The sequence below is a fragment of the Mobula birostris genome, chromosome 11 (assembly GCF_030028105.1).
Source record: "Mobula birostris isolate sMobBir1 chromosome 11, sMobBir1.hap1, whole genome shotgun sequence".
Lineage (NCBI taxonomy): Eukaryota > Metazoa > Chordata > Chondrichthyes > Myliobatiformes > Myliobatidae > Mobula > Mobula birostris.
The window spans coordinates 17,413,777-17,436,771 of NC_092380.1; the positions used below are offsets into that span (position 1 = coordinate 17,413,777).

At 47.3% G+C, this 22,995-nt stretch overlaps 1 protein-coding gene across 2 annotated transcripts in view; it reads left to right on the top strand.

The window, feature by feature from the left end:
• The window catches only part of fam234b (family with sequence similarity 234 member B), a 48,806-nt gene that overhangs the window by 8,307 nt on the left and 17,504 nt on the right, over positions 1-22,995 (top strand). Inside the window, exons 4-7 of one of the 2 annotated variants that reach the window (XM_072271787.1) lie at positions 3,383-3,568; positions 3,915-4,045; positions 8,032-8,191; positions 15,811-15,952. In XM_072271787.1, coding sequence (XP_072127888.1) covers positions 3,383-3,568; positions 3,915-4,045; positions 8,032-8,191; positions 15,811-15,952 — 619 coding nt within the window. The remainder of the gene's footprint in view (positions 1-3,382; positions 3,569-3,914; positions 4,046-8,031; positions 8,192-15,810; positions 15,953-22,995) is intronic. The other variant, XM_072271788.1, reaches the window with a different exon arrangement.

Genomic DNA, 22,995 nt, shown 5'->3' on the forward strand with positions numbered 1-22,995 from the left:
ACCAGACCGGACCATGACCCTGTCTATTCTCTCCTTCCCTCGTGATTCTTCCACTCTTGTGCGCAGACGAGGCGTGTAACTAAACACTGGCGTGCAATAGAGAGCTAACTTTGGTGAATGCTTCTTCTCAGTGCTGACAACCTGCTGACACATTTGCTAGGAACCAAATGTACTGAGCTGGAATCCAGTAGGAAGAACAGCAGGGCTGTTTTTGCCAATGGTGTAGAGAAGGTGTAGAATGACACAGCTCTAATGGGGCGAGTGGAATTACTGTGGATGGGCAAAAGAGTCTGTGTGGATAAGTTGGCTTCGAAGGGCCCATTTCTGTGCTGTGTGACTTTGAGGAGGTTGTATGTGTTTATATTCCAGAGTCCTCAGTAACTGGCAGTTCCTCAAGCTGAGAAACAAGGGAAAATCTGCAGTTGCAACACACGCAAAATGCTGGAGGAACTCAGCAGGCCGGGCAGCATTTAGGAAAGCAGTATAATCGACGTTCTGGGCCAAAACCCTTCGGCAGGTCTTTGGGTTTCGGCCCAAAACGTCGACTGCTTACTCTTTTCCTAGATGCTGCCTGGCCTGCTGAGTTCCTCCAGCATTTTGTGCATGTTGCTCCATTTGTGCGAAGGCTGGGTAATTCAAGTTACTGAGGAAAACTGGACGCTGCCCATACAGATCCCTGTTCTCACCACAGTGCTAGGCAAGGTCATCTATGATGGGACAATGCAGGAACGTTTCTAGGTTGGGTCAAGTAGGATTGTGATGTGCTGCCAGTGTCTCTTGGCACCCCTCACTTGTCTAGTACAAACCTGCAGATCATCTCCTAAGAGGGTCTCCTTACACACCCTGTCGACTGTAAGAGCAAGGTGTCTGTTTCTCATCCGGGAGTTAATCTGCACGGATAATCTGTTAATAGTTGCAGTGACTGCCTCCCACCGCCAATGTGAAGCCTGGTTTATACTTCTGCGTCAACGCGTCGCCGTAAGGTCTGTGTCGCCGCAAACCCCGTGCAAAGCTGACGCGGAACCCTACGTGAGAGCTTGCGTTGCTGCGACGCGCACCTCTCCCAAAATGTAACTATGCCTCACAGCAACGCAGACCGCAACAACTGTGATTGGTCTGCTTGGTAGCATCGCATTTCCTCCTACACTGCAATAGCTTCCCACTGGGCGACTGAAGGGCAGGGAAGGAACTCTGGCTGCAATGCTTTCCATAAAGCTTTACAGACCTCCGAAATTATGGAGGACACAATTCGCTTTTACGAAAAAAGACGCTCGCTTCTTGTTTACCCTGAGAGAGACTACCATGACCATGAAGCCTTGCGTGGGCAGCTGAGTGCGCGTGCGTGACGTGCGCGAATTGCAGAGCGGCGCAGACACACCAACGCACAAGTATAAATGTTCGCAACGCGTAGGTTACGGCGTCGAGTTAACGCAGAATTATAAACCGGGCTTGAGGCTGGCGATGTGGTACAGCGGAATAGATAGTAGTTTCTTCCTCACAGTTCCAGCATTTGAGGTTCTGTCTTGACCTCCATCCTATCTGTCTGGGGTTCACACATTCTCCCTGTGACTGTATGGGTTTCATCAAAATGCTACGTTCCAAGTCAATTCAAGTTTATTGTCATTTAACTATATACATGTATATAGAAATGAGACAACATTTCTCCGATCCAGGGTGTAAAGCACAGTAACTTGTGAAGGTAAGGATAAAATCTACAGACTCGCGCACTATGAATTACCCTCATTGTGCGTGCGCGAGAGAGAGACTGAAGGGGTATTATTCGTAAGAGATTTAATGGAAGTGTTAACGGGCATATGTGAGGGGTTAGGTTACAGGGAATTCATTAGTGGAATGGGATTAACTGAATAACTCTTGAGAGACAATGAGCCAAATGATCTCCTATATTATAGGAAATAAGATGAATGTACAGTATTGTGAAACAGTCTTAGGCACATGTATATAGCTAAGGTGCCTAAGACTTTTGCACAGAATTGTAGTAATTTTATGTATTGCACTGTACTGGTGCTGCAAAAAAAAAAGCAAATTTCATGACATATGTGAGCGATGATAAACCTGATTTTGATTTGGGTCTCTGTTGTGGACTGAGAGTGGGAAGGGGGCAGGGAGAGGGGAATCAGGGTTGGGAAAAGGAGAAGGGAGCGGGAAGCACCAGAGAGACATCCTGTAATGACCAATAAACCAAATGTTTGGAATCAAATGGCCTTGCCTGGTGTCTCAGGGCTGGGTGTGTCAGCACCCACCCACCCACCCCTGGCACTCCTCTACCACCCCTCCCACGGCACTTCACATTGACAGATACAGTCCCGTGCAGGAGTCTTAGGCAGCCCAGCTATGTGTGTGTGCCTAAGAAGTTTGCACAGTATTGTAGATGTCACAGGCCAGGATACTGTCCTGCGGGCTGTTGAAAGTTTCCCACTTCCAGCCTCCGCAGTCACTAGCAGTCTGCCATTTGATATTGTTGAGTCCACACCCAAGGAAGGGTGTGGAACGGCAGCAGCCTGATGGAGAACACCAAACTGCGAGCTGACCCCACCTGTGACCTTGAACAGCACGTGTAAGGCTGGAGGAGATGTTACCTCGGCACCCTGGGCATCTTGTGTTCACCAACAAGGGGGTCCTGGACAGTGCCAAATGCATCAGTGTGCATTAATAGCAAAGAGAATACTTTATACTTATACTTTATTGTCGCCAAACAATTGATAACTAGAATGTACAATCATCACAGTGATATTTGATTCTGCCCTTCCCGCTCCCTGGATTACAAATCGATAGTAAACATTAAAAATTTAAATTATAAATCATAAATAGAAAATAGAAAAATGGAAAGTAAGGTAGTGCAAAAAAACCGAGGGGCAGGTCCGGATATTTGGAGGGTACGGCCCAGATCCGGGTCAGGATCCGTTCAGCAGTCTTATCACAGTTGGAAGGAAGCTGTTCCCAAATCTGGCCATACAAGTCTTCAAGCTCCTGAGCCTTCTCCCGGAGGGAAGAGGGACAAAAAGTGTGTTGGCTGGGTGGGTGTGTCCTTGATTATCCTGGCAGCACTGCTCCGACAGCGTGCGGTGTAAAGTGAGTCCAAGGACGGAAGATTGGTTTGTGTGATGTGCTGGGCTGTGTTCACGATCTTCTGCAGCTTCTTTCGGTCTTGGACAGGACAACTTCCATACCAGGTTGTGATGCACCCTAGAAGAATGCTTTCTACGGTGCGTCTATAAAAATTAGCGAGGGTTTTAGGGGACAGGCCAAATTTCTTTAGTTTTCTCAGGAAGTAAAGACGCTGGTGGGCCTTCTTGGCAGTGAACTCTGAATAACCCAGTAGTTGTCCGGAAGTGGGAGCATGACTTCTCTTTTGTTTCCTCAGCCAGCTTGAAGCTGCAAGTGTCGGTGGCGGTGTTGTCGGGGGTGGACGGCAGTGTTCTCTGGACGACCCCGGCCTCCGAACGGCTGAAGTTCATCCACTGTGGCATTGGCTACACTGATGGAAAGGGCGCCATCTGCATCTTGGTTGGAGTCAATCATATGCTGAAGGCTGTTAACAGCAGCTCAGGTGTGCAGGCCTCCCCCCGTCGCCCCACTCTCGCCCAAGGTAGCCTGGAAACCTGTCCTCAAAACACTGTGGTATCTGGGTGTCTTCTCCAGACCGTTCTGCTACTGGACTCTTCTTATAGAACTGAGCCACTGTAATGAAGCCAAGTCGTTACAGAACGTTCCCACCAGGCCCAGTCGTTACGGAACATTCCCACTGTAACCGGCCACGTTGTTAAGGAACGTTGCCTTGGGATGCTTGGGCTGTTAACCGTGCCCCATTGCCGCGGGACGTTCCCACTGTTATAGTGAAACCTCTGTTGCAATGTCTCTGTGTAAACAATCACCTAATTTTCACTGTATTACAGGAAGTAGCTTCTGGGAAAGGAAAAGCGTGTACCCTTCCCACCGGACTCCAGCTGCCCCGCCTGTGCAGCTCCCGGACATTGACGGTGATGGCTTTGGAGACGTACTGCTTGGGAGCAAGCCGGTTACATTGGTATGGGACCACTCTCACCTTCAACCAGAGTAACTACAGAACCGCTTTAAGTAGTAAAGGCATCTGTTAGTCTTGCGAGACCATGGATCTGCGTCTGGAAAGTCTTCACTCTCCAGGGTGCAGGCCTGGGCAAGGTTGTATGGAAGAGCAGCAGTTGACCGTGCTGCAAGTCTCCCCTCTCCACGACACCAATGTTGTCCAAGGGAAGGGCATTAGGACCCATACAGCTTGGCACCAGTGTCGTCGCAGAGCAATGTGTGATTAAGTGCTTTGCTCAAGGATGCAACATGTTGCCTTGGCTGGGGCTCGAACTCACGACCTTCAGGTCACTAGTCCAATACCTTAACCACTTGGCCACATGCCCACACGCCCTTTAAATAAGCCACTGTTAAACTGGTACATTCTTTTCCCATCTGTGCTGCAGTTTTGCTGAGAGAGTAAGTCTACATGGGAATGTCCATTTGCTGTTCACTCCGGTAAGGCATTTGACTAGGAGAAGATTCTTCATGGAAATTCACTGCACTGTTCTCGGTTTCATGGCCTCGGGATATGGGGAGCACTAGGTTATCAGCTGACAGCTTTTTAATGGGAGATTGCATTAAGCTGTAGTGAATTTGAACTGTATAACAGAGCAGAGAATTGTCCTGCTGAATGAGCCACCGTTAATGTTGTTGAAAGGACAGAGATTAGTTGCACGGTCAGCTACTTTTGGTATGTTGACACTGCAATTCCCATTAACAGTGACGTAGCTTCAGTGCGGAGGATCATTCTGAGGGCTGAGATGGTACAGTGTAAATATAGACTCCTGGCTCTCAGAGCTGCCCTTTGCAGTAACACAAAGGTCATTCTCTAACTGAGATCAGCCTAGTCACGGAACACAGAACAGTACAGTGCAGGAACAGGCCATTCGGCCCACAGTGTTGTACTGAACCAGCTACAAAGCAAATCCGAAACACCCAGTCACTACCTACACCACGTCCATCTTCATCCACGGTCAGTTAACACTTTTCAGTATATTGTTAACGGTCAGTGAGAATGGGGCTCTCTGTACCCTCCAGCCATTTCACATGTGTATGAATAAGTGCTCTTTACCCCAGGGGCACAGATCTTGCCAGCAACTGTTGCCTGAGGGCCACGACCCATCAGCACTCTACTCACACTGCCAGACTAAAGAGCTACCCTGTGATAAGACTGTTAGACGTAGAAGCAGAATTCGGCGATTTGGCCCATCGAGTCTGCTCCACCATTCCATCATGTCATATTCATCATCCCTCTCAACGCCATTCTCCTGCCTTCTCCCTGTAACCTGGGTGCGGTCTTTCATGGTTTCCATCATGGTTCTTGGATTTACTGAGTATGACCACAAGAAAACGAATCTCAGGGTTGTGTACTTTGATGTCCTTACTAATCAGGAACCTATCAACCTCCGCTTTAAGTATACCCAATGACTGGCCACCACAGCCGTCTTTAGCCATGAATTCCACAAATTCACCACCCTCTGGCTAAAGAAATATCTCCTTATCTCTGTTCTGAATGGACATCCTTATATTCTGAGGCTGTGTCCTCTGGTCCTAGGTTTCCCCACCATAGGAAACATCCTCTCCATGTCCATTCTGTCTATGCCTTTCGTTCTTTCGTTCTTTTATTGCGTGTGCCTGCGTGTGTGCGAGTCTGTGCGTATACATCTGCGTGTGCGTACGTGCGTCCGTCTGTGATGATGTCTCTTTCATGGCTTTTTACAAGGTGCGGAGCGAGAGAGAGAGACTGTGTGGCGTGCGACTCCTCACAGACATTTTCGCAGTATTTTTCCCTTTATTTTTATGAGGTCGAGTTGCGATCTCAACACTCAGTCTGGCACAGATGGAAAGCGTACCCGGGAACGGACCTGACTGGTTTCGAACCCGGGAACCTCTGCTCCCGGGTCCGGTGCCGATGGCATTGCGCCACTAGCCGGCCCTCTGTCTATGCCTTTCAATATTTGTTAGCTTTCAATGAGCTCCCCACCCCCCCCCCCATCTTTCTAAACTCAAGTGTGTGACCTAACGCTCTCACCCAGTGCTTTCATTGCACTGCTCTGAGGGGCTGACATACCTGTTTCTCTCGAGCACTCTGCATCCTCTCACTCTCTCACTCTATCCATTGCACTAACCTACAGGGCGCCTCACACCGTGCCTGCTCAGTGGCTCTGCATGTACTCTGCTATCCTAACCGGGACGGATACCGGGACCTCTCCAGTGCCATATGTGCTTCATCAGCCCCCAAGGAGTCACACTGCATTTAGACATATAGGACTAAACTGGTACGGGTTTTTATTTGTCTATCTACCTGTCCGTCCATCATCCATCTATCTGTCCAGCATGAAACAGGCCCTTCCAGCCCAACGAGCTGCACTGCCCCGCAACTCGCCTGTTGAACTCTAGCCCAGTGAAGGGACAATTTACAATGACCAGTCAACCTACTAGCCGGCACGTCTTTGGACTGTGAGAGGAAACCGGAGCACCCGGAGGAAACACAAGTGTTCCGCGGACAGGACGTACAAACTTCTTACAGTATCGAACTCCAATCTCTGACGCCGAGATGTAACAGCATGAGGCTAACTGCTATGCACTGTACCCTCCCCATCCATAACCCTGCGCCAGGGCGTCCTGCAAACGCACGATGCCACCTACACCCTATGCCAGTCTAAGGAGTCCATATGCTATGTCTGAGTTCAGTGCTGACTGTGCCAGTCCAAAGCTCCAACTGTGGGTATTGTGCCAGTCTCAGAGATGTAGTACCCCTGCCTGTAAACACTATCATATCAGATCCTTTTTGATATTGGGTGGACGTGTGGGTGGTGCTGGTAATGGCCAGCTGTACTCATCAAATAAGTATCATAACAAGCTGGCACAATGTACAATAACACTACGAGTACCACTTCCTCTGTGTGGCATAGAGGAGCAAGATTTGTGCATTTATAAAGTAGGTCAATCGTCTTCACCAGTAGGACTTTGAGAGCTACATTGCTCTGTGGCACTGACTGAACTGCAGCTTTGCTAAATCGATAACGTTATGGATCTCGATCTGTAGTTATTCAATGTTTGCTGCCCCAATAGGGAGATGCCAGGGGGAATGCTGGAGCTTCAGGAAATCATCATCCTTGGTGTAGAGACTCAATATTGTGAGTAGAGTAGGCATTTTTTTTTTACAACGCCATATCGAAAAAGCAGTTTATGTTGAGAAGGAGTCACTAGTCCGACGGTTTCGTTGGAGAGTATTAATGAACCCATTTGATTTTTATGACAATCCAGCACTGCCTTCAATCACTTTTACTGGTTATTGTATTTTTTTAAATTGAAAAATGTTTAACAGAAGTTGATACAAAAGCTATAAAGTATCTGGAACCTAAGCGTTTCCCATCTATTGCCTCAATTTGGTCCGTACACGCCACACCACTGCCACCCTGCACCTTCGAGACGTCAGTTCATTCGACAAAAATGCCAAGTTATACAGGCAGTTCAGAAGCTCAACTCCAAAAGAGAAGCTACAGGCTATAAAAGTGTGGGTTTCAAAAGTAGAGATGTTGTGCCAAGCCTTTGTAACTCGCAGGTGAGACCCTTACTGGAGTGTTATGACCATTTTAGGCACTACATATTCACTATGATGTCAATGCCCCGGAGAAGGTGCAGAGGAGATTTAGCAGAACAGCTGGGAGCTGAGACTGCTTTTGTTATGTGGAGAGGCCAAGGAAACTGGAGCTAGAACAGAGAGGAAAACAAAATTCATGCCTCTATTTGGCATTTGGATCTGCATTTATTAATCAAGTCCAAATAAACAATCAGTAACCCCTTGACCCCAACAGGCGGCTTCTCAAGGCCGCTCTGATGAGGGCAACCGTGTGGCCTTGTGTGGAGGATCAGGAGGTGCTGGCAATGAGTTCACCCAAGTTAGATAGAGGAAGCAGAGCCAAAACTGGATGCTACTCTAATGAATTCTTTCTATTCCAGACCAATCGGATTCATGATGTGTCCTTTGTGTTTGTGTCGGGAGCAACTGGGGCCCTGATTGGTCAGCCGGTAACTTACAATCTCACTGGTGAGGGCAAGTTGATTGGCCCAAAGGCCTGTGTGTCTGCTGAAGGGGCGCTCTACATTCTCTTTGGTTACGGTAAGCAAAAGGCACAAATTTGTCTTCCCGATCGCTCTCAATGTTTCGTTGCCACTTCCTCACATGATTCCTCCCTTTCCCATCCTAGGCTATGGCCACCTTAGTGCTCACATTGGTGGTGGGTTGTGGCCATTTATTAGTCATATTTTCTTTGTCCAGTGACAAGCAGGCTTCAGTGTTTGTCAGTTGGTCCTGGTATAATCCTGCTCCGTTCAGGGCAGACCAAAGTTCATGTTTTTGCAGTTGCTCAGACCGTGTAGAAATACAGCACTTTGCCTTTTCAGTCTTTGACTGGTTAGCTTGGGTATGGAGGTGGTTGTAGGCTTCCAGGTAGTCTATCCCTCCCTTGCCCCAGCAGGAGGCTTCTCGGTTGCCCTGATGCCCCGGCCAGGCCCAGCCCCAGCATTTTCAACTTGTACTTGCTACACCACCTTACAGGTGGCTGTGCACTATCATACTGCTGTGTTGAACGCTCTGTGTAGCTCCGGGTGTTAGTGATGGAGGTGCCTGTTGCCTTCTGCTCACTCTTAGCCGCAGTCCTCCAGATACCTGGCAGTGCCTTCCCAACAAAGCTGCAGCACTGTACAGAAGTCTTAGGCACGTATATTTGTGGTGACTCAGCAGCATTCCCCACTCAAGATGGGTAGCACTCCCCACTCATTTCTTTATAGCACAGAGGGCAAAGTGTTCGCCCAGAGTGAAGTCAAGTGGTCTGGATGAGCTTCCAGCCACGGTTGATGAATCCTATCCATCTGAAGCAACTGTAAGGTGCCAGTAAACCCGCCTTTGCCCCCGCTTCTGTCAGTAGAAACGGTTCAGCTGGGCTTAGCAGCTAAGCCACACATGAAGGCCAGGGGCTGGACTTGGTTGACAGAGGCCATTTGAGACGCACGCCATTGGGAGCATTTTGTAGGTAGTGGGAGTTTTCTTTCCTCTGCTTTCATTCCACTTCTTATTTTACTCTTGGCCTTCCTTCGCTCTGTGTTTGGGTCTGGGCTCCGGATCCTGTCTTTGAAGAGGATGCAGTGCAGGTTACTCTCGGTCTTCTCTCGGGTGGTGTCTTGGGTCTGAGGTAGCCAGTCCAGTTCTGTGGGTTCTGTTGGTTTAATGACACCAATGTGCGGGCCTACCAACTGTACTACAGATCCTGAAAACATAGGAAAGAGTGTTTTTTAAAAAAAAAGCAGGAGCAGATGGCCAATCAGTCCCTCCAGCTAACTCCCAGCATTCAACAAGATCATAGCAGATCAACACACACACATACAGTGCTGGAGGAACTCAGCAGGGCACGCAGCATCGATGGAAAAGAGTACAGTCGAAGTTTTGGGCCGAGACCCTTCATCATTCGGGTGATTACACAATGTTCAGCACCACTTGTGACTCCTCAGATAAAGTCCAAAGAATATTTATTATCAAAGTGTGTATATTATATACAAACTTGAGATTCATCTCTTAACAGGCAGCACTAAACAAAGAAACCCAATAGAACCCATTTGAAAAAAGAAGACTGTCAAACACCTAATATGCAAAAAAATAAATCGTGCAAACATGGAAAAAGTAAGCAAATAATATTCGGAACCGAAGTTCATGAATTGAGTTTGCAGTCATGAAGCCAGTCATACTTGCAGCTGGTGCAGGAACCTATTAGTTACAGGCCACAGCCTCAGTTTAACGCAAGGATGAGTCCACTGGGCAGTGAGCTGAACACCAGCCTGTCCCTTGCCTCCGGCCCGACACCCTGACCTTTTCAATCTGGCCCGGTGCTTAAGTTGGCCAAATATCGGCTTTTGGACTCAGGCCCTGCCGACTGGACACTGCCCCCTCTCAGCTCACCACACCCGCTCCGGCAGTGGCCAGACATTGGCTCATTTGGCGCTCTCCATCCTGGACCCCGCTGCCTCAATTTGGTCCGTACACGCCACACCACCGTCATCCTGCACCTTCGAGACTTCAGTTCATACCTCAAAAATGCCAAGTTGTACAGGCAGTTCCAAAGCTCAGCTCCGAAAGAGAAGCTGCAGGCTATTGATTGCAGTGATCGTTATCCAGAAAAAGAGTGATTAATACAGTAGTTAGTAGATTTGTTTGCTATCAGTAAGACATCACTGTGCCCCACCAACGCCATCTTAAACTGGTAAATGAAGCATCCCCTGCCAAACCCGATTAACCCTAACCTAATCACAGGACAATTTACACTGACCAGTTAACCTACCCAGTATGTCTTTGGACTGTGGGAGGGAATCAGAGGACCAGGAGAAAACCCTGGCATTCCACGGGAAGGACGTACAGAGATTCCTTACGGAACAGCCGCTGGAATTGAACTCCAAAACTCCCTGAGCTGTAATAGTGTCGTGCCAACTGCTAGGCTACTGCAGCATCCTTTAAATCTGCCCTTTGTATGCCCTTGTAATTTTCCATATCTTTTCTGTTGCAAGGGAAACAAGTCCAGGTTCTCCTCGTAACCTGGTGAGGCGTCACTTGGAGTATTGTGAGCAGCTTTGGGCCCCTTATCTAAGAAAGGATGTGCTGTCATTGGAGAGGGTTCAGAGGAGGTTCACGAAAATGATTCTGGGATTGAAAGACTTGTCACTTGATGACTCTGGGCCTCTAGTCACTGAAATTCAGAAGAATTGGGTGACCGCATTGAAACCTGTTGAACGTTGAAAGGCCTTGATAGAGCGGATGTGGAGAGGATGTTTCCTACAGTGGGGGAGTCTAAGGCTAGAGGGCACAACCTCAGAATAGAGGTTCTTCCTTTTAGAAGAGAGATGAGGAGGAATTTCTTTAGCCAGAGGGTGGTGAATGTGGGAATTCGTTGTCACGGGCGGTTGTGGAGGACAAGTCGTTGGGTGTATTTAAGGCACGGGGTGATAGATTCTTGTTTAGTCATGAAGGGATACGGGGAGGAGGCAGGAAATTGAGGCTGAGAGGGAAATGGATCAGCCATGATGAAATGGTGAAGCAGACTCAGTGGGCCAACTAGCCTAATTCTTCCTATAACCTACGATCTAATCATAGTCATACTTTATTGATCCCGAGGGAAATTGGTTTTCGTTACAGTTGCACCATAAATAGTTAAATAGTAATATGTAAATTATGCCAGGAAATAAGTCCAGGACCAGCCTATTGGCTCAGGGTGTCTGACCCTCCAAGGGAGGAATTGTAAAGTTTGATGGCCACAGGCAGGAATGACTTCCTATGACGCTCTGTGTTGCATCTCGGTGGAGTGAGTCTCTGGCTGAATGTACTCCTGTACCCAACCAGTCCATTATGTAGTGGAGGTCATAACTGAAATATCCCATCCCACACAACACCCTGGGGAATTTCTTCTGCTGTCTCTGCAGTAAGGATTGTGCAAGTCATTGAGCAAGATTGCCCTTTAGAAAAATGGAGGCATCATCGACCTCTGAGTGGGATTGACAGGGTGCAAGCTGAGTAGCTGGTCAGAATCTAGTAGCTGGTCTCATCTTTGAATAGAGATTTGGAAAACTGAGACTAAAAGGAGAAAGTTCTTGAGGTAAAAAGCTTAAAGAATGTTTGTAATTTCCCATCCACGAGGGCTGTCATTGCTGAATATAATCAGGATTGCGAATGATAGATTTTTGTTCACTGTGGAAATTGGGGGACCTAGTGATTGAGGCAATAATCATCGATGAGTGCTGGAGCAGGCTTGGAGGCTTTGTAACTCTCATCTACTTTAACTTTTCATGTTATTTCACCTTTAAGTAAAAACAGTTGAAATTTGCATTCACACAGTGTGAATATTCAAAATTGGAAAGGTTCATGAACTAAAAATTGAATGTAACTTGGGCTCACAGCACACAGGGTAAAATGCGGACAATTGCCCCCCCTTCTGGAAAGCATGGGGTAGTACAATGAATATTTTTTAAATTGCTGAACAGTGAGAGGTGTTCATGCAGAATAGCTCTGAGAACAGGTGACCTGTCCTTGAACACTTACGATCTCTGACTCACACCTGTCCATTGGTAACATTATCCAAACTTCCAGCAATTCTTTTCATGCCGTTCCAAGAACAAGGAGCTTCATTTCCAGTAACAGGTGAGGAAAGCTGGCTGTGGTCTCCTTGGAGCTAAACAGAGGTGAACGAGGCATTCCTAAACATGAAGGGTACAGACGCAGTATCTGCCCCTTCCCCCTTCCCCCAATGGAGAAGGGTTTGAGAAACAGAGGACAACAGGTTTAAGGTGAACGAAACATGGAGAGATCCTCCTTCGCGCCACATGTGCTTATGCCGTTGCACAGCATTGATAGGTGTAATGGCGCAAGCAGATTCATCTGGCTATTAGAAAGAAATCAGAGATGTACTTGCAATCATAGAGCCATAGAGGACTATAGCACAGAAACAGGCCAATCAGCCCATCTAGTTCCTGCCAAACTGTTGTTCCGCCTAGTCCCAACGACCTCAGACCATAGCTTTCCATATCTGTCCCATCCATGTACTTATCCAATTTTTTCTCAAATGTTGAAATCAAACCTACTTCCACTGGCAGCTTGTCCCACACTCTCACCATCCTCTGAGTGAAGAAGTGCCCCCTCATGTTCCTCAAACTTTTCACCTTCACCCTTAATGTATAGCCTCCAGTTCTAGTTTCACCCAACCTCAGTGGAAAAGTCTGCTTGCATTTACCCTATCTATACCCCTCATAATTTTGTATACCTCTAACAATTCTGTCAATCTTCAACGCTCCAGGGAATAAAGTCCGAATCTATTCAACCCTTCCCTACAACTCAGGCCCTCAAGTCCCAGCAACATGCTTGTAAATTTTCTCTGTACTTTTGCAATCTCACTGATATCTTTCCTGTGTGTTAGTGACCAGAATTGCACACAATACCCCAAATTAGGCCTCACCAACATCTTATGCGACTTCAACATAACAAAGTTCTCAGTACTTTGATTTATGAAGGCCAATATCCCAAAAGCTCTCTTTGTGACTCTATCTACCACTTTCAAGGAATTATGGATCTGTATTCCCAGATCCCTCTGTTCTATCGCTCTCCTCAGCGCCCTACAGGCTCACTGCATAAGTCCTACCCTGGTTGGTCCTCCCAAAGTGCAACATTTCACACTTGTCTCTATTAAATTTCATCTGCCAATTCTCAGCCCCTTTTCTCATCTGGTCCAGATCCCGCTACAAGTCTTGTTAGTCGTCTTCACTGTTCTTTATGCCCCCTATCTTGGTGTCATCTGCAAATTTGCTGATCCAGTTTACCATATCACCAGATCACTGATGTGTACGATAAACAATAGACTCAGCACCGATCCCTGCCACACACCGCTCGTCACAAGCCTCCGGTCGGTGAGGCAACCAACTACTACCACTCTGACTTCTCCTGCAAAGCCAATGTTGAATCAAATTTAATACCTCGTCTTGAATGCCGAGCAACTGAACCCTCTTGACCAGCCTCCGTGCGGAACCTGTCAAAGGCCTTTGCGAAAGTCTATGTAGGCAAAATCCAGAGTAAGAGAAAGCCAGTTAATAGGACTGAACAAGATGGCTGATTCAGGTCACTAGATTGAATGCCTCCTCCTACGCTGTGATTAATCTGTGTGCCGTGATGAGCCTCATCTGGACTGCACTCTCCCCCGACTCCTCCACTAATTACAGGGCTGATCATCCGGCATCTGCTGCCAAAGAAGGGTAGGTCAAGTTTCTTTGAAACACACTCCCTCAGTAAATTTTCACCAGCTACTGACTGAATCTTTTTGAAAGACATTTATCTTGGATCTACACGCCTATTTAACTGTGGATACAGAAGTTCCTGTCTGATATCTGCGCTATCACAAAGTCAGTTAGTAGCTTCATTAAAACCATTGTGCCCTCTCTTGTCCTGATTCTAGACTCTGGAATTCAATCTCTAATTCTCCACATCCTATACATTCCCTTACTTTAAGACTGGCTGGCAATATCACTGACTAATTGTTTTGGTCACGTGCCCCTTTCTGCTATAGTACTGTTTGTTTTGATAAAGCTCCCATGGGGTACGGAATGACATATTGCCCTGTGAAGGCTGCACGGAGCGTTCCCAAAATAAAAAGTCAGGAAGTAGAGGAGATGATCAAAGAAGCGGTGGTGGGGGGGAGAGTTGGTGACAATGGAAGCGAAGGGAGGAGTTGCTCAGTTACGTAGCGGTGCGCTATGTGAATCCCGGCAATCTAGCAGTGAATTTATCAGAAACTGATCTCATTTTCCTCAGCTGGGGCAGCAGACTGAGGGTAGCAGACACCAACAGAATCAACAAACTCATTGGTAAGGCCAGTGATGTGGTGGGGATGGAACTGGACTCTCTGACGGTGGTGTCTGAAAAGAGGATGCAGTCCAAGTTGCATGCCATCTTGGACAATGTCTCCCATCTACTACATAATGTACTGGGTGGGCACAGGAGTACATTCAGCCAGAGACTCATTCCACCGAGATGCAGCACAGAGCGTCATAGGAAGTCATTCCTGCCTGTGGCCATCAAACTTTACAACTCCTCCCTTGGAGGGTCAGACACCCTGAGCCAATAGGCTAGTCCTGGACTTATTTCATAATTTACATATTACTATTTAACTATTTATGGTTTTATTGCTATTTATTATTTATGGTGCAACTGTAACAAAAACAAATTTCCCCCGGGATCAATAAAGTCTGACTATGACAAATGTACCTGCTTAGCTTGTCAGCTCTTTTATTTTTCCCAGAACTCTGGGCTCGATGGTCATTAAATTTCCAGATGGACTTAGACTTGTTGAGGTAGTCACCAAACGTAGAACATAGAAAGGAGCAGCACCCTCAGTCCACAATGCCAAATTAAACTGATTCCTTCTGCCCACACGTGATCCATATCTCTCCATTCCCTGCAAACCCCAGGGCCTGTCTAAAAGTCCCTGAATCATATCTGCTCCAACCACCACTTCAGCCGCTCATTCAAGGCACGTGTGTAAAAATAACTTGGCCCACGTATCATCTTTAAACTTTCCTCATTTCACCTTAAAGCTGTGCTGTCTAGCATTTGACATTCCTACCCTGGGGGGAGAAAAGATGCTGTCTCTCCTGTCTATCATTGTCATCATCGTCACGAGCCGTGTTATGTGACAAAGCTGGTCAGGTCCCATGACCGTGATTATTCCCGGCAAATTTTTCCACAGAAGTGATTTGCCACTGCCTTCTTCTGGGCCGTGTCTTTACAAGACTGGTGACCCCAGCCATTATCAATACTCTTCAGAGATTGTCTGCCTGGCGTCAGTGGTCGCATAACCAGGACTTGTGATATGCACCAGCTGCTCATACGACCATCCACCACCTGCTCCCAGGGCTTCACGTGACCCCGAATGGGGGCTAAGCAGGTGCTACACCTTGCCCAAGGGTGACCTGCAGGCAAACACAGGAAAGGAGCACCTCACACCTCCTTTGGTAGAGACGTATCTCCACCCCACCACCCAATCCTGTCTCTGCTTCTCATGATTTTATAAATGGTGCCTTAACTGATAGAAAGGGAAGCTTGGTGACTCAAAAGCCACTATTAGTCAGTCAAGTGGAGGGGGTAGGGGGTGGTCACCTGCTGTTAGAATAATGAAAAGATCCTTCCGCTCTCACTAACAGTCCTTTCTTTGAAAGGGAGCATCCAAGCTGTGTCCGTGAGGGACATTTACAAACAAGCGAATGGCAAGGGCAGCTTGCCCCCGTCTCTGTGGAAAGAGGACTCCGCTGTGGAATGGAAGCGTGAGGGAAACTTGTCTGGAGTCCTGCAGGTGTACAGGTGACTATTACTTGTGGCAGGTGGAATGAAAGAAAGGGGCCGGGGGCTTTCCGATGCCGTTGTGTTCTGACATTGGTGCTGGGAAATTTGGTTCCATCCCTTTCTTTTCAATCTTTTTTTTTATTGATTTAAAAGAATAAGAATAAATACAAACCAGAGGACAGGTTATCTCAAATACATATTTCAATAATAGTACAAACAAAGAAAGGAATATACAGTGTCAAAATCATATATAGTATTAAGCTAATATAAAGAGACAAGAGAACCACTTCTCTTTCAGTTCATAGGGAAAAAAGAGACTCGAGATTTCCTGTTATTGAGGGAAAAAACCCACTAAACTAACCTAAAACAATAAAAAAACGGGGGGACTGGGCAGTCCATTTTGAGGACACAGTTTAAAAAAAAAGGGAAAATCCTTCTGATCAAATCTAAAACTTAGCAGAGAAAAAAAAATTAACTGGAAAAGTAAAAAGAATTAGATCATCTAAAAATATTGAATAAAAGGTCGCCAAGTTTGCTCAAATTTAAAAGATGTATCAAACGTCTGGCTCCTTATTTTCTCCGAACTTAAACAAGACATAATGGAGGAGAGCCAAAAAAATACAGTAGGTGGATTGGGATCCTTCCAGGACAATAGAATATCTCTCCTAGCTAACGAAGTTGAGAAGGTTCCATGTCCCTTTGATGTACCGGGGGGGGGGGGGGGGTGAACTGGGGATAAGTTCGTGGTCTAAGTTAGCAGGTGTCAATTTTAGAAAACCTAGCACATTTATTTTTCCTACATTTACACACTTAGTTTAGCAGTCGTGGAGCATACAGATCCCTTCTTTGTAGAAGTCGGCGCCTTGGACCTCCAGAAAGTGGTCCACAGCAGGGGTGATTCATAAATGCGTAGCCTGAAGGAGATGAGGAGAAACTTCAAACTTTCTGCATTATCACTCAAAGAGTTGAACTGCACGTGCATGTAACGAGAGCTGTATAACTCATCTCCTTCTACCTTAGGCCACAAACTTATCAATCACCCCTGCTGTGGACCACCTGGAGGTCCAAGACGCTCTTGTTACATGCACGTGCAGCTCAACTCTTTGAGTGATAATGCGGAAAGTTTGAAGTTAGCAACTCATCTTAGGCCACGAACTTATTAATCACCCCTGCTGTGGCTCTCCTTTCAGTTAGTCCTGACGAAGGGCCTCGGCCCGAAACGTCGACCGTACCTCTTCCCGGAGATGCTGCCTGGCCTGCTGCGTTCCCCAGCAACTTTGATGTGTGTTGCTTGCTGTGCAGCACTTCCACAAAGAAGGGATCCGTATGCTCCACGACCGCTGGACTAAGTGTGTACATGTAGGAGGGGACTATGCTGAAAAATAAATGTGCTAGGTTTTCTAAAATTGACTCCGTCTACCTTAGGCCACGAACTTGATCAATCACCCCTGGTAAGTGAGTGGACTTCATGTGCAATCCTTCTTATTTTGGAATCGTGGTCAGACACTATGGTCTTTGTTCAGCGAATGTGGCCGCAGTTCTACATACCCTGCACCTGCTATTCACTTCTTTGACGGCAGTTTGAAAATAGTGTTCAAGCAGATTGTGCCCTTGCCATATTTGAGCAGAGTGACCTGACTTTATAGCTTTGTAAGCAACGTTCATTAGCAGTAGGTGTGCCCAAGAGGAAAGGAGATATTATTGCTCAGCTAGTTCCATCAAACAGCAATGTGATGATATTCAGATATCTTGTGATTAATGGCATTAATGTGGGGTCTAGCGACCTTGGGGTGTATATAGTATTGACCTGTACAGTGAAATGAGTCCTCCCCCCCCCCCCCACCCCGCTGATACAGTAGAAGTGTTAAAGTACGTCTGAGAGCAGAGGCCAGGTAGGTCAAGGCATCTTGCCAAAGAGGGAAAGGTTTCAGAGTTCATCAGTCAGTGCAAACTAATCTTGAATGAGTAACTCGTGTTGTTGGTAGGTTAAAGAAGGGCATGTTAATACGGGCCTTTGTGGCTGTCTCTAGGGGTTTGCATGTGATGTTGTCCTATTCCAGGCAACTGCAGTAAGTCACGTAGTGAGAATAATGCCAAAATAAGCTCGTTATCCTACTGTTTAAAATAGCAGTAATGTGACCTGTGGCTGCAGTCAGTCACGTATTTAGAAAGCCATTTTGGCTTATCTTTCAAGAGATTGCAATGAAATATCAGTAGTGGAAAACATCCTAAAAGTTGACTTTGACAGCTGGGAGTACAGGTCAGTATATAGGTGACCGAGTGATATCCTCTGAATCTTTTTTTTCTATTAACTATTGGGCGAAGGGATTAGGTATTGTGGTTTTGGGTGTTTTAACTGCAGGACTAGCCCGTGTACTGACTGTAAGTGGCACAAACAGCTCTCCTGTGTACAGACCGTGGGACTTGCCTGCGTACGGATCCTGTAGTCTCAGCTGTACAGACTGCAGGGCTCTGTGAGGGTGCATCCCCTTCAATATTAGATTACTCCTGTATAGTCAAGGCCAGGGGTTCCCAGTTTTTTTTTGTTATATGCCATAGACCACTGCCATTAATCAAGCAGTCCGTGGACCGCAGGGTGGGAATCCCTGGTCTAGCCTTCCTGCGCTCCGTGAGGACGTACTATACCTACCTGTCGATACTGGAGTACTGCTGTCTGCTTTAGGTTCACTGCATGCTCAGGTTGTGGCTCGTGTGCACACGGTTGGGGCAGGCTGCCATTGACCTTCTCTCTCTGCAGACGAGCCGTTCCTGACCACCGACCCCGCTCTCCTTTCCTCACTGCACACCCACGAGGTGTGCTCGGGGAAACCCAGTGACAGTGACTACACAGGAGGAGGGGCTGGCTCGGCCTGCTTCCCACCAGGAGTAGTGGACAGGTGTGCTGCTTTGTCAGTTTGAAGCAACATTTCCAGCACTGTACCGTACGAACCTGGATTCCCGTTGTCACAGGGCCCTGGTCATACCACAGAGAAATAGGTCCTTCTGTTCTGACCATCAAATCCAATTTGCATTAAGGTTACTCTCATCCCATGTTATTCTCCCCATATTTATACCGTTCACCCACACACCAGGGGCAATTCGCTCTGGCTAGTTAACTCATCAGGCTGTGGGTTTTGGGAGGAAATCGGAGCACCCAGAGGAACCCCACACAATCACAGGGAGAACGTGTGAGCTCCGCACGGACGGTGCCCGAGGTCAGGATTGAAGCTCTTGTCGCTGGAGGCAGCTTACTGTCCTGCGCCGCCCCCTCTGTCAATCAGGAATGCGTCAAGTGGCAGGCCAGGGTCCTCAGCGTGACCCTGGTCGCTAGACTGCAGCACAACCAGGAGCCGTGGAACGTGGCGGGACTGCAACGAGCCTCATCCCTGTCGGCGAGACGCACAGAACCCTGGGGGAGCTCGGCAGGCCAGGCAGCATCAATGGAAAAGGGTGAACAGTCGGCATTTCGGGCCGAGACCCTGCAGCAGGACCATCATCGCCAAAACCTGGTATTGAAATCCAGGGCAGGGGACTGTACACTGTAGTGCCTGTCTGTCTTCCTCAGCTGGCGAGGTGTACCTGGCATGGAATATACAACACACTCAGGCCAGTAGGCCAGGCTGAATCATGGCTGCGTTCAAGATCGACCAGCCGTTCTCTGTCAGTACAGAGGCAGCTCCTCTCTTCGGTACCACCTTCCTTCCCGCATTGCACCCAACGAATGCTCAATGACAGTCAGTCTGGTTCCTGACATTGTAATCCCCTCTCCCCCTATCTTAACCTGAAACATGTAACAAGGACACATTGTTTAATATGTTCAAGGAGTTAAATATAATATCAATGCTTGAAGAGTTCAAAGGATTGGGGAGTAAAGTAAAACAGGATACTGAATATAAATGATCAAATCAAAGGAAGGAGCCTTCACCTGCTCCCGTTCTCCGTGTTTTAACGTGACTGCTCCCTGAAGCCAGTTGCAGCATATTGAGATACAGTGTGGAATGGACCATCCTGATGTCCGTGTTTTAACGTAACTGCTCCCTGAAGCCAGGTGCAGCATATTGAGATACAGTGTGGAATGGACCATCCTGGCCCTTTGGGCCAAATCACCCAGCAATCCCTCGATTTAATCTGAGCTCATTCGTGGGGCAATTTACACTAACCAATTAGCCTATCTACCAGTACATCTTTGGACTGTGGCAGGAAACCAGAGCACCCGGAGGAAACCCACGTGGTCACGGAGAGAGCGTGCAAGCTCCTTATAGACAGCGGCAGGAATTGAACCCGGGTTCCTGTACATCAGTCTCAGGGCAAAGGCACTTTCTTCTAAACACTCTGCGTAATTTCAAGGTTTATGGCTTCTGCCACTGGCTTCCAGTTTTTGCAGGGCTGTCCCAATGTCTCTGTCAATAATAACTTCTAACTTAAACTGTTCTCCCAACTCCAGCTCTTCAGGGGAAAGAGGCCTGGTTTGTTCATCCTAACAATAGACACAGTGAGAGAGAAGGAAAGCAGGCAATAAAAATAGAACCAAGGACACAAGGAGCTGTGATTTTTCCATCACCCTGCCTGCCAGCGAACAATGTAATGCAGAGATAGGGTAGCTGGCAGGTATGGTGCCTGCCTGCAGGTTCACAGCAGGACCTTTGAAGCACGCTGCCTCTTTCCTACTTCCTGCGTGTCAGTCACAAGGACCTACAGTCCTCGTCGGGCAAAGGAGAAGAGTATCGTTTAACCGTGACCTTTTCAGGTCACTCACCTTCGTTAAGTGGTCAAAGGCCAATAACCAGAAATGCCCTTTCTTGCCACATATGCTGCCCTCCATGCAAAATGGTTACTTTTTCTGTTAGTTTATCAGCTTTGGCAGTTTAGTTGCTTCGTGTGAAACACTGAATGCACAGAGGGGGTTCTGCTGCTTTCCACAACCTTGCCCCCACCTGTGATGCAGGAGACTATGTAGTTTTGTGCTGTACATTTAGTCTGGCAGGAGAGAGAAGGTTTCATTGAGAGACTGTCTCACTAAGCCGGAAGAGCAGTGAATCCCCACACCATAACTGTCAACAATTAATCTAACATAGACCCAGGGTTAATCTCACTTGACTCTGGGTTAGCACAACTAATCCCATTTGATCACCGGATTACACCAGGAATTAGACCATAAAACCATAAGGAAGCCTCCAAGAGGACTACAAGCTTGTCGTAGGGTTTGGAGGCTTGTGTGCCTCAGTGACCTGGAGAGCTATGTTGGCTGGAGTCAGGGTTTTGTGCTTTGGCTCTTGGTCGAGTCACCCATGCCAAACAGGTGAAAGGGTAGACGCCAGATTAAGAGTGGTCTACTGGACCTCCAGGTTCAGGGGTTCAGCTCAGGGCCAACAACTGGTTAAAAAACACTTGTTACAGAAACAGCATTGAAGAATCCTTCCAAACAGAGAGAGATGGAGGGCATTCATTGTTGCCCTAAATGCCAGTGGCATAACAGGCAATAAGTACCATAAGATACAGGAGGAGAATTGGGCCATTCAGCCCATTGAGTCTGCTCTACCCTTTCATCGTGAGTGATCCTCTCAACTCCATTCTGTCTTCTCCCCGTATCCTTTCATGCCCTGACTAATCAAGAACCTATCGACATTCACCGTAAATAGACCTAATGTTCTGGCCTCCACAGCTGCCTGTGGCCACAAATTCCACAGGTTCACCACACTCTGGCTAAAGAAATTCCTCTTCATCTCCATTCAAGTGTAATTCAACCCTGGAGTAACCTAACTAATTCCTGGGGTAATCCAGGAATTGGTTGCTGAATTTGTTACTGCCTGTCCGCCAGCCTGTATTCTCACTTGAATAGTGGACCCTGGGGTAATTTCGCCAATTCCCCTGGCTAAACCTGTGGCCATCACAACCCACCAAATGTTCTGAGCATGCTTTCTGCCCATATATATTTTGGCAGGTGTGAGCTGGAGCCCTGGACAACACTGCCCCCTGCTGGTCACTGTTAGCTAGTTCAAAGCTCCACAAAGGAATTAAAGGGAAAGAAAGATCAGCTTTATTTGTCACATGAGCATTGAAGCATACAGTGAAATGCATCGTTTTGCATCAAATTAAATCAGCGAGGATTGTGCCGAGCAGCCTGCAGGAGTCGCCATGCTTCTGGTGCCAACTCAGCATGCCCACAACTCACTAACCCTAACCCGGATATCTTTTTGGAATGTGGGAGGAAATCGGAGAACCCGGGGAGAATGTACAAACTCCTGACGGACTCTAGTGGGAAGTGAGCCCCAACCTTACAGCTGGTGCTGCAATAGCTTTACGCTAACCGCTACAAATATAATTTACTACAAAAAAAATTAAGTTTAATTAATATATATTGCCCAAACACTTATCAGTAAGACCGGAAATGCTTCTGCCTTCGCATCACTTGTAACTGGGTTGAACCACAGTACATACATATTGCTGCTGGAAAAAGCTAATTTTCATGGGTGTGTTTGTCGGTGGCAATAAATTACAATTTGTTCCCTTTGCCTGATCTTCCACACCTACCCCTGCTACCTGTGTTGCAGATCCTGCAGCCAAATTTGTACCTCAGCAGCCAGTTCTGCTTTCCTCGGAGCCACTTCAGTCCACAGTCAATTCAGAGGGAGTTTTATTCTCTCACTCTCTGGTTATAGGCGATGCAGTATCTGGTAAAGCGATAGCTGGAAGTCTGAAATGAAGGAAAAGCTTAGGACGTGAAGCAACATTGGTGAAGGCAGAGCGAACTTTTAAGACTGATGATCTTTCAACAGAACTGAGAGAATTTAACAAAAATGGACAGTTTTAAGTTGCAGAGAAGGGAATGTTGGTATTACCAGAGATGGAGAGAAATTGAACACAGTTGAAGGCATCGGCAGAGAGAGGGTGGTGAACGATGCCAATTGTCTGTTCATTGTGAAGACTGACAGTGAGTGAGGGCAAGGGGAAACTTATCATGGCTCTGAGTGGGAAGAAGTGGGTGTGAGAAATGGAATGGATGTCGCTGAAAACCCTGCACCTGCGGCTGAGGGAAAGCCATGGTTTGGGTAAAAGGAAGA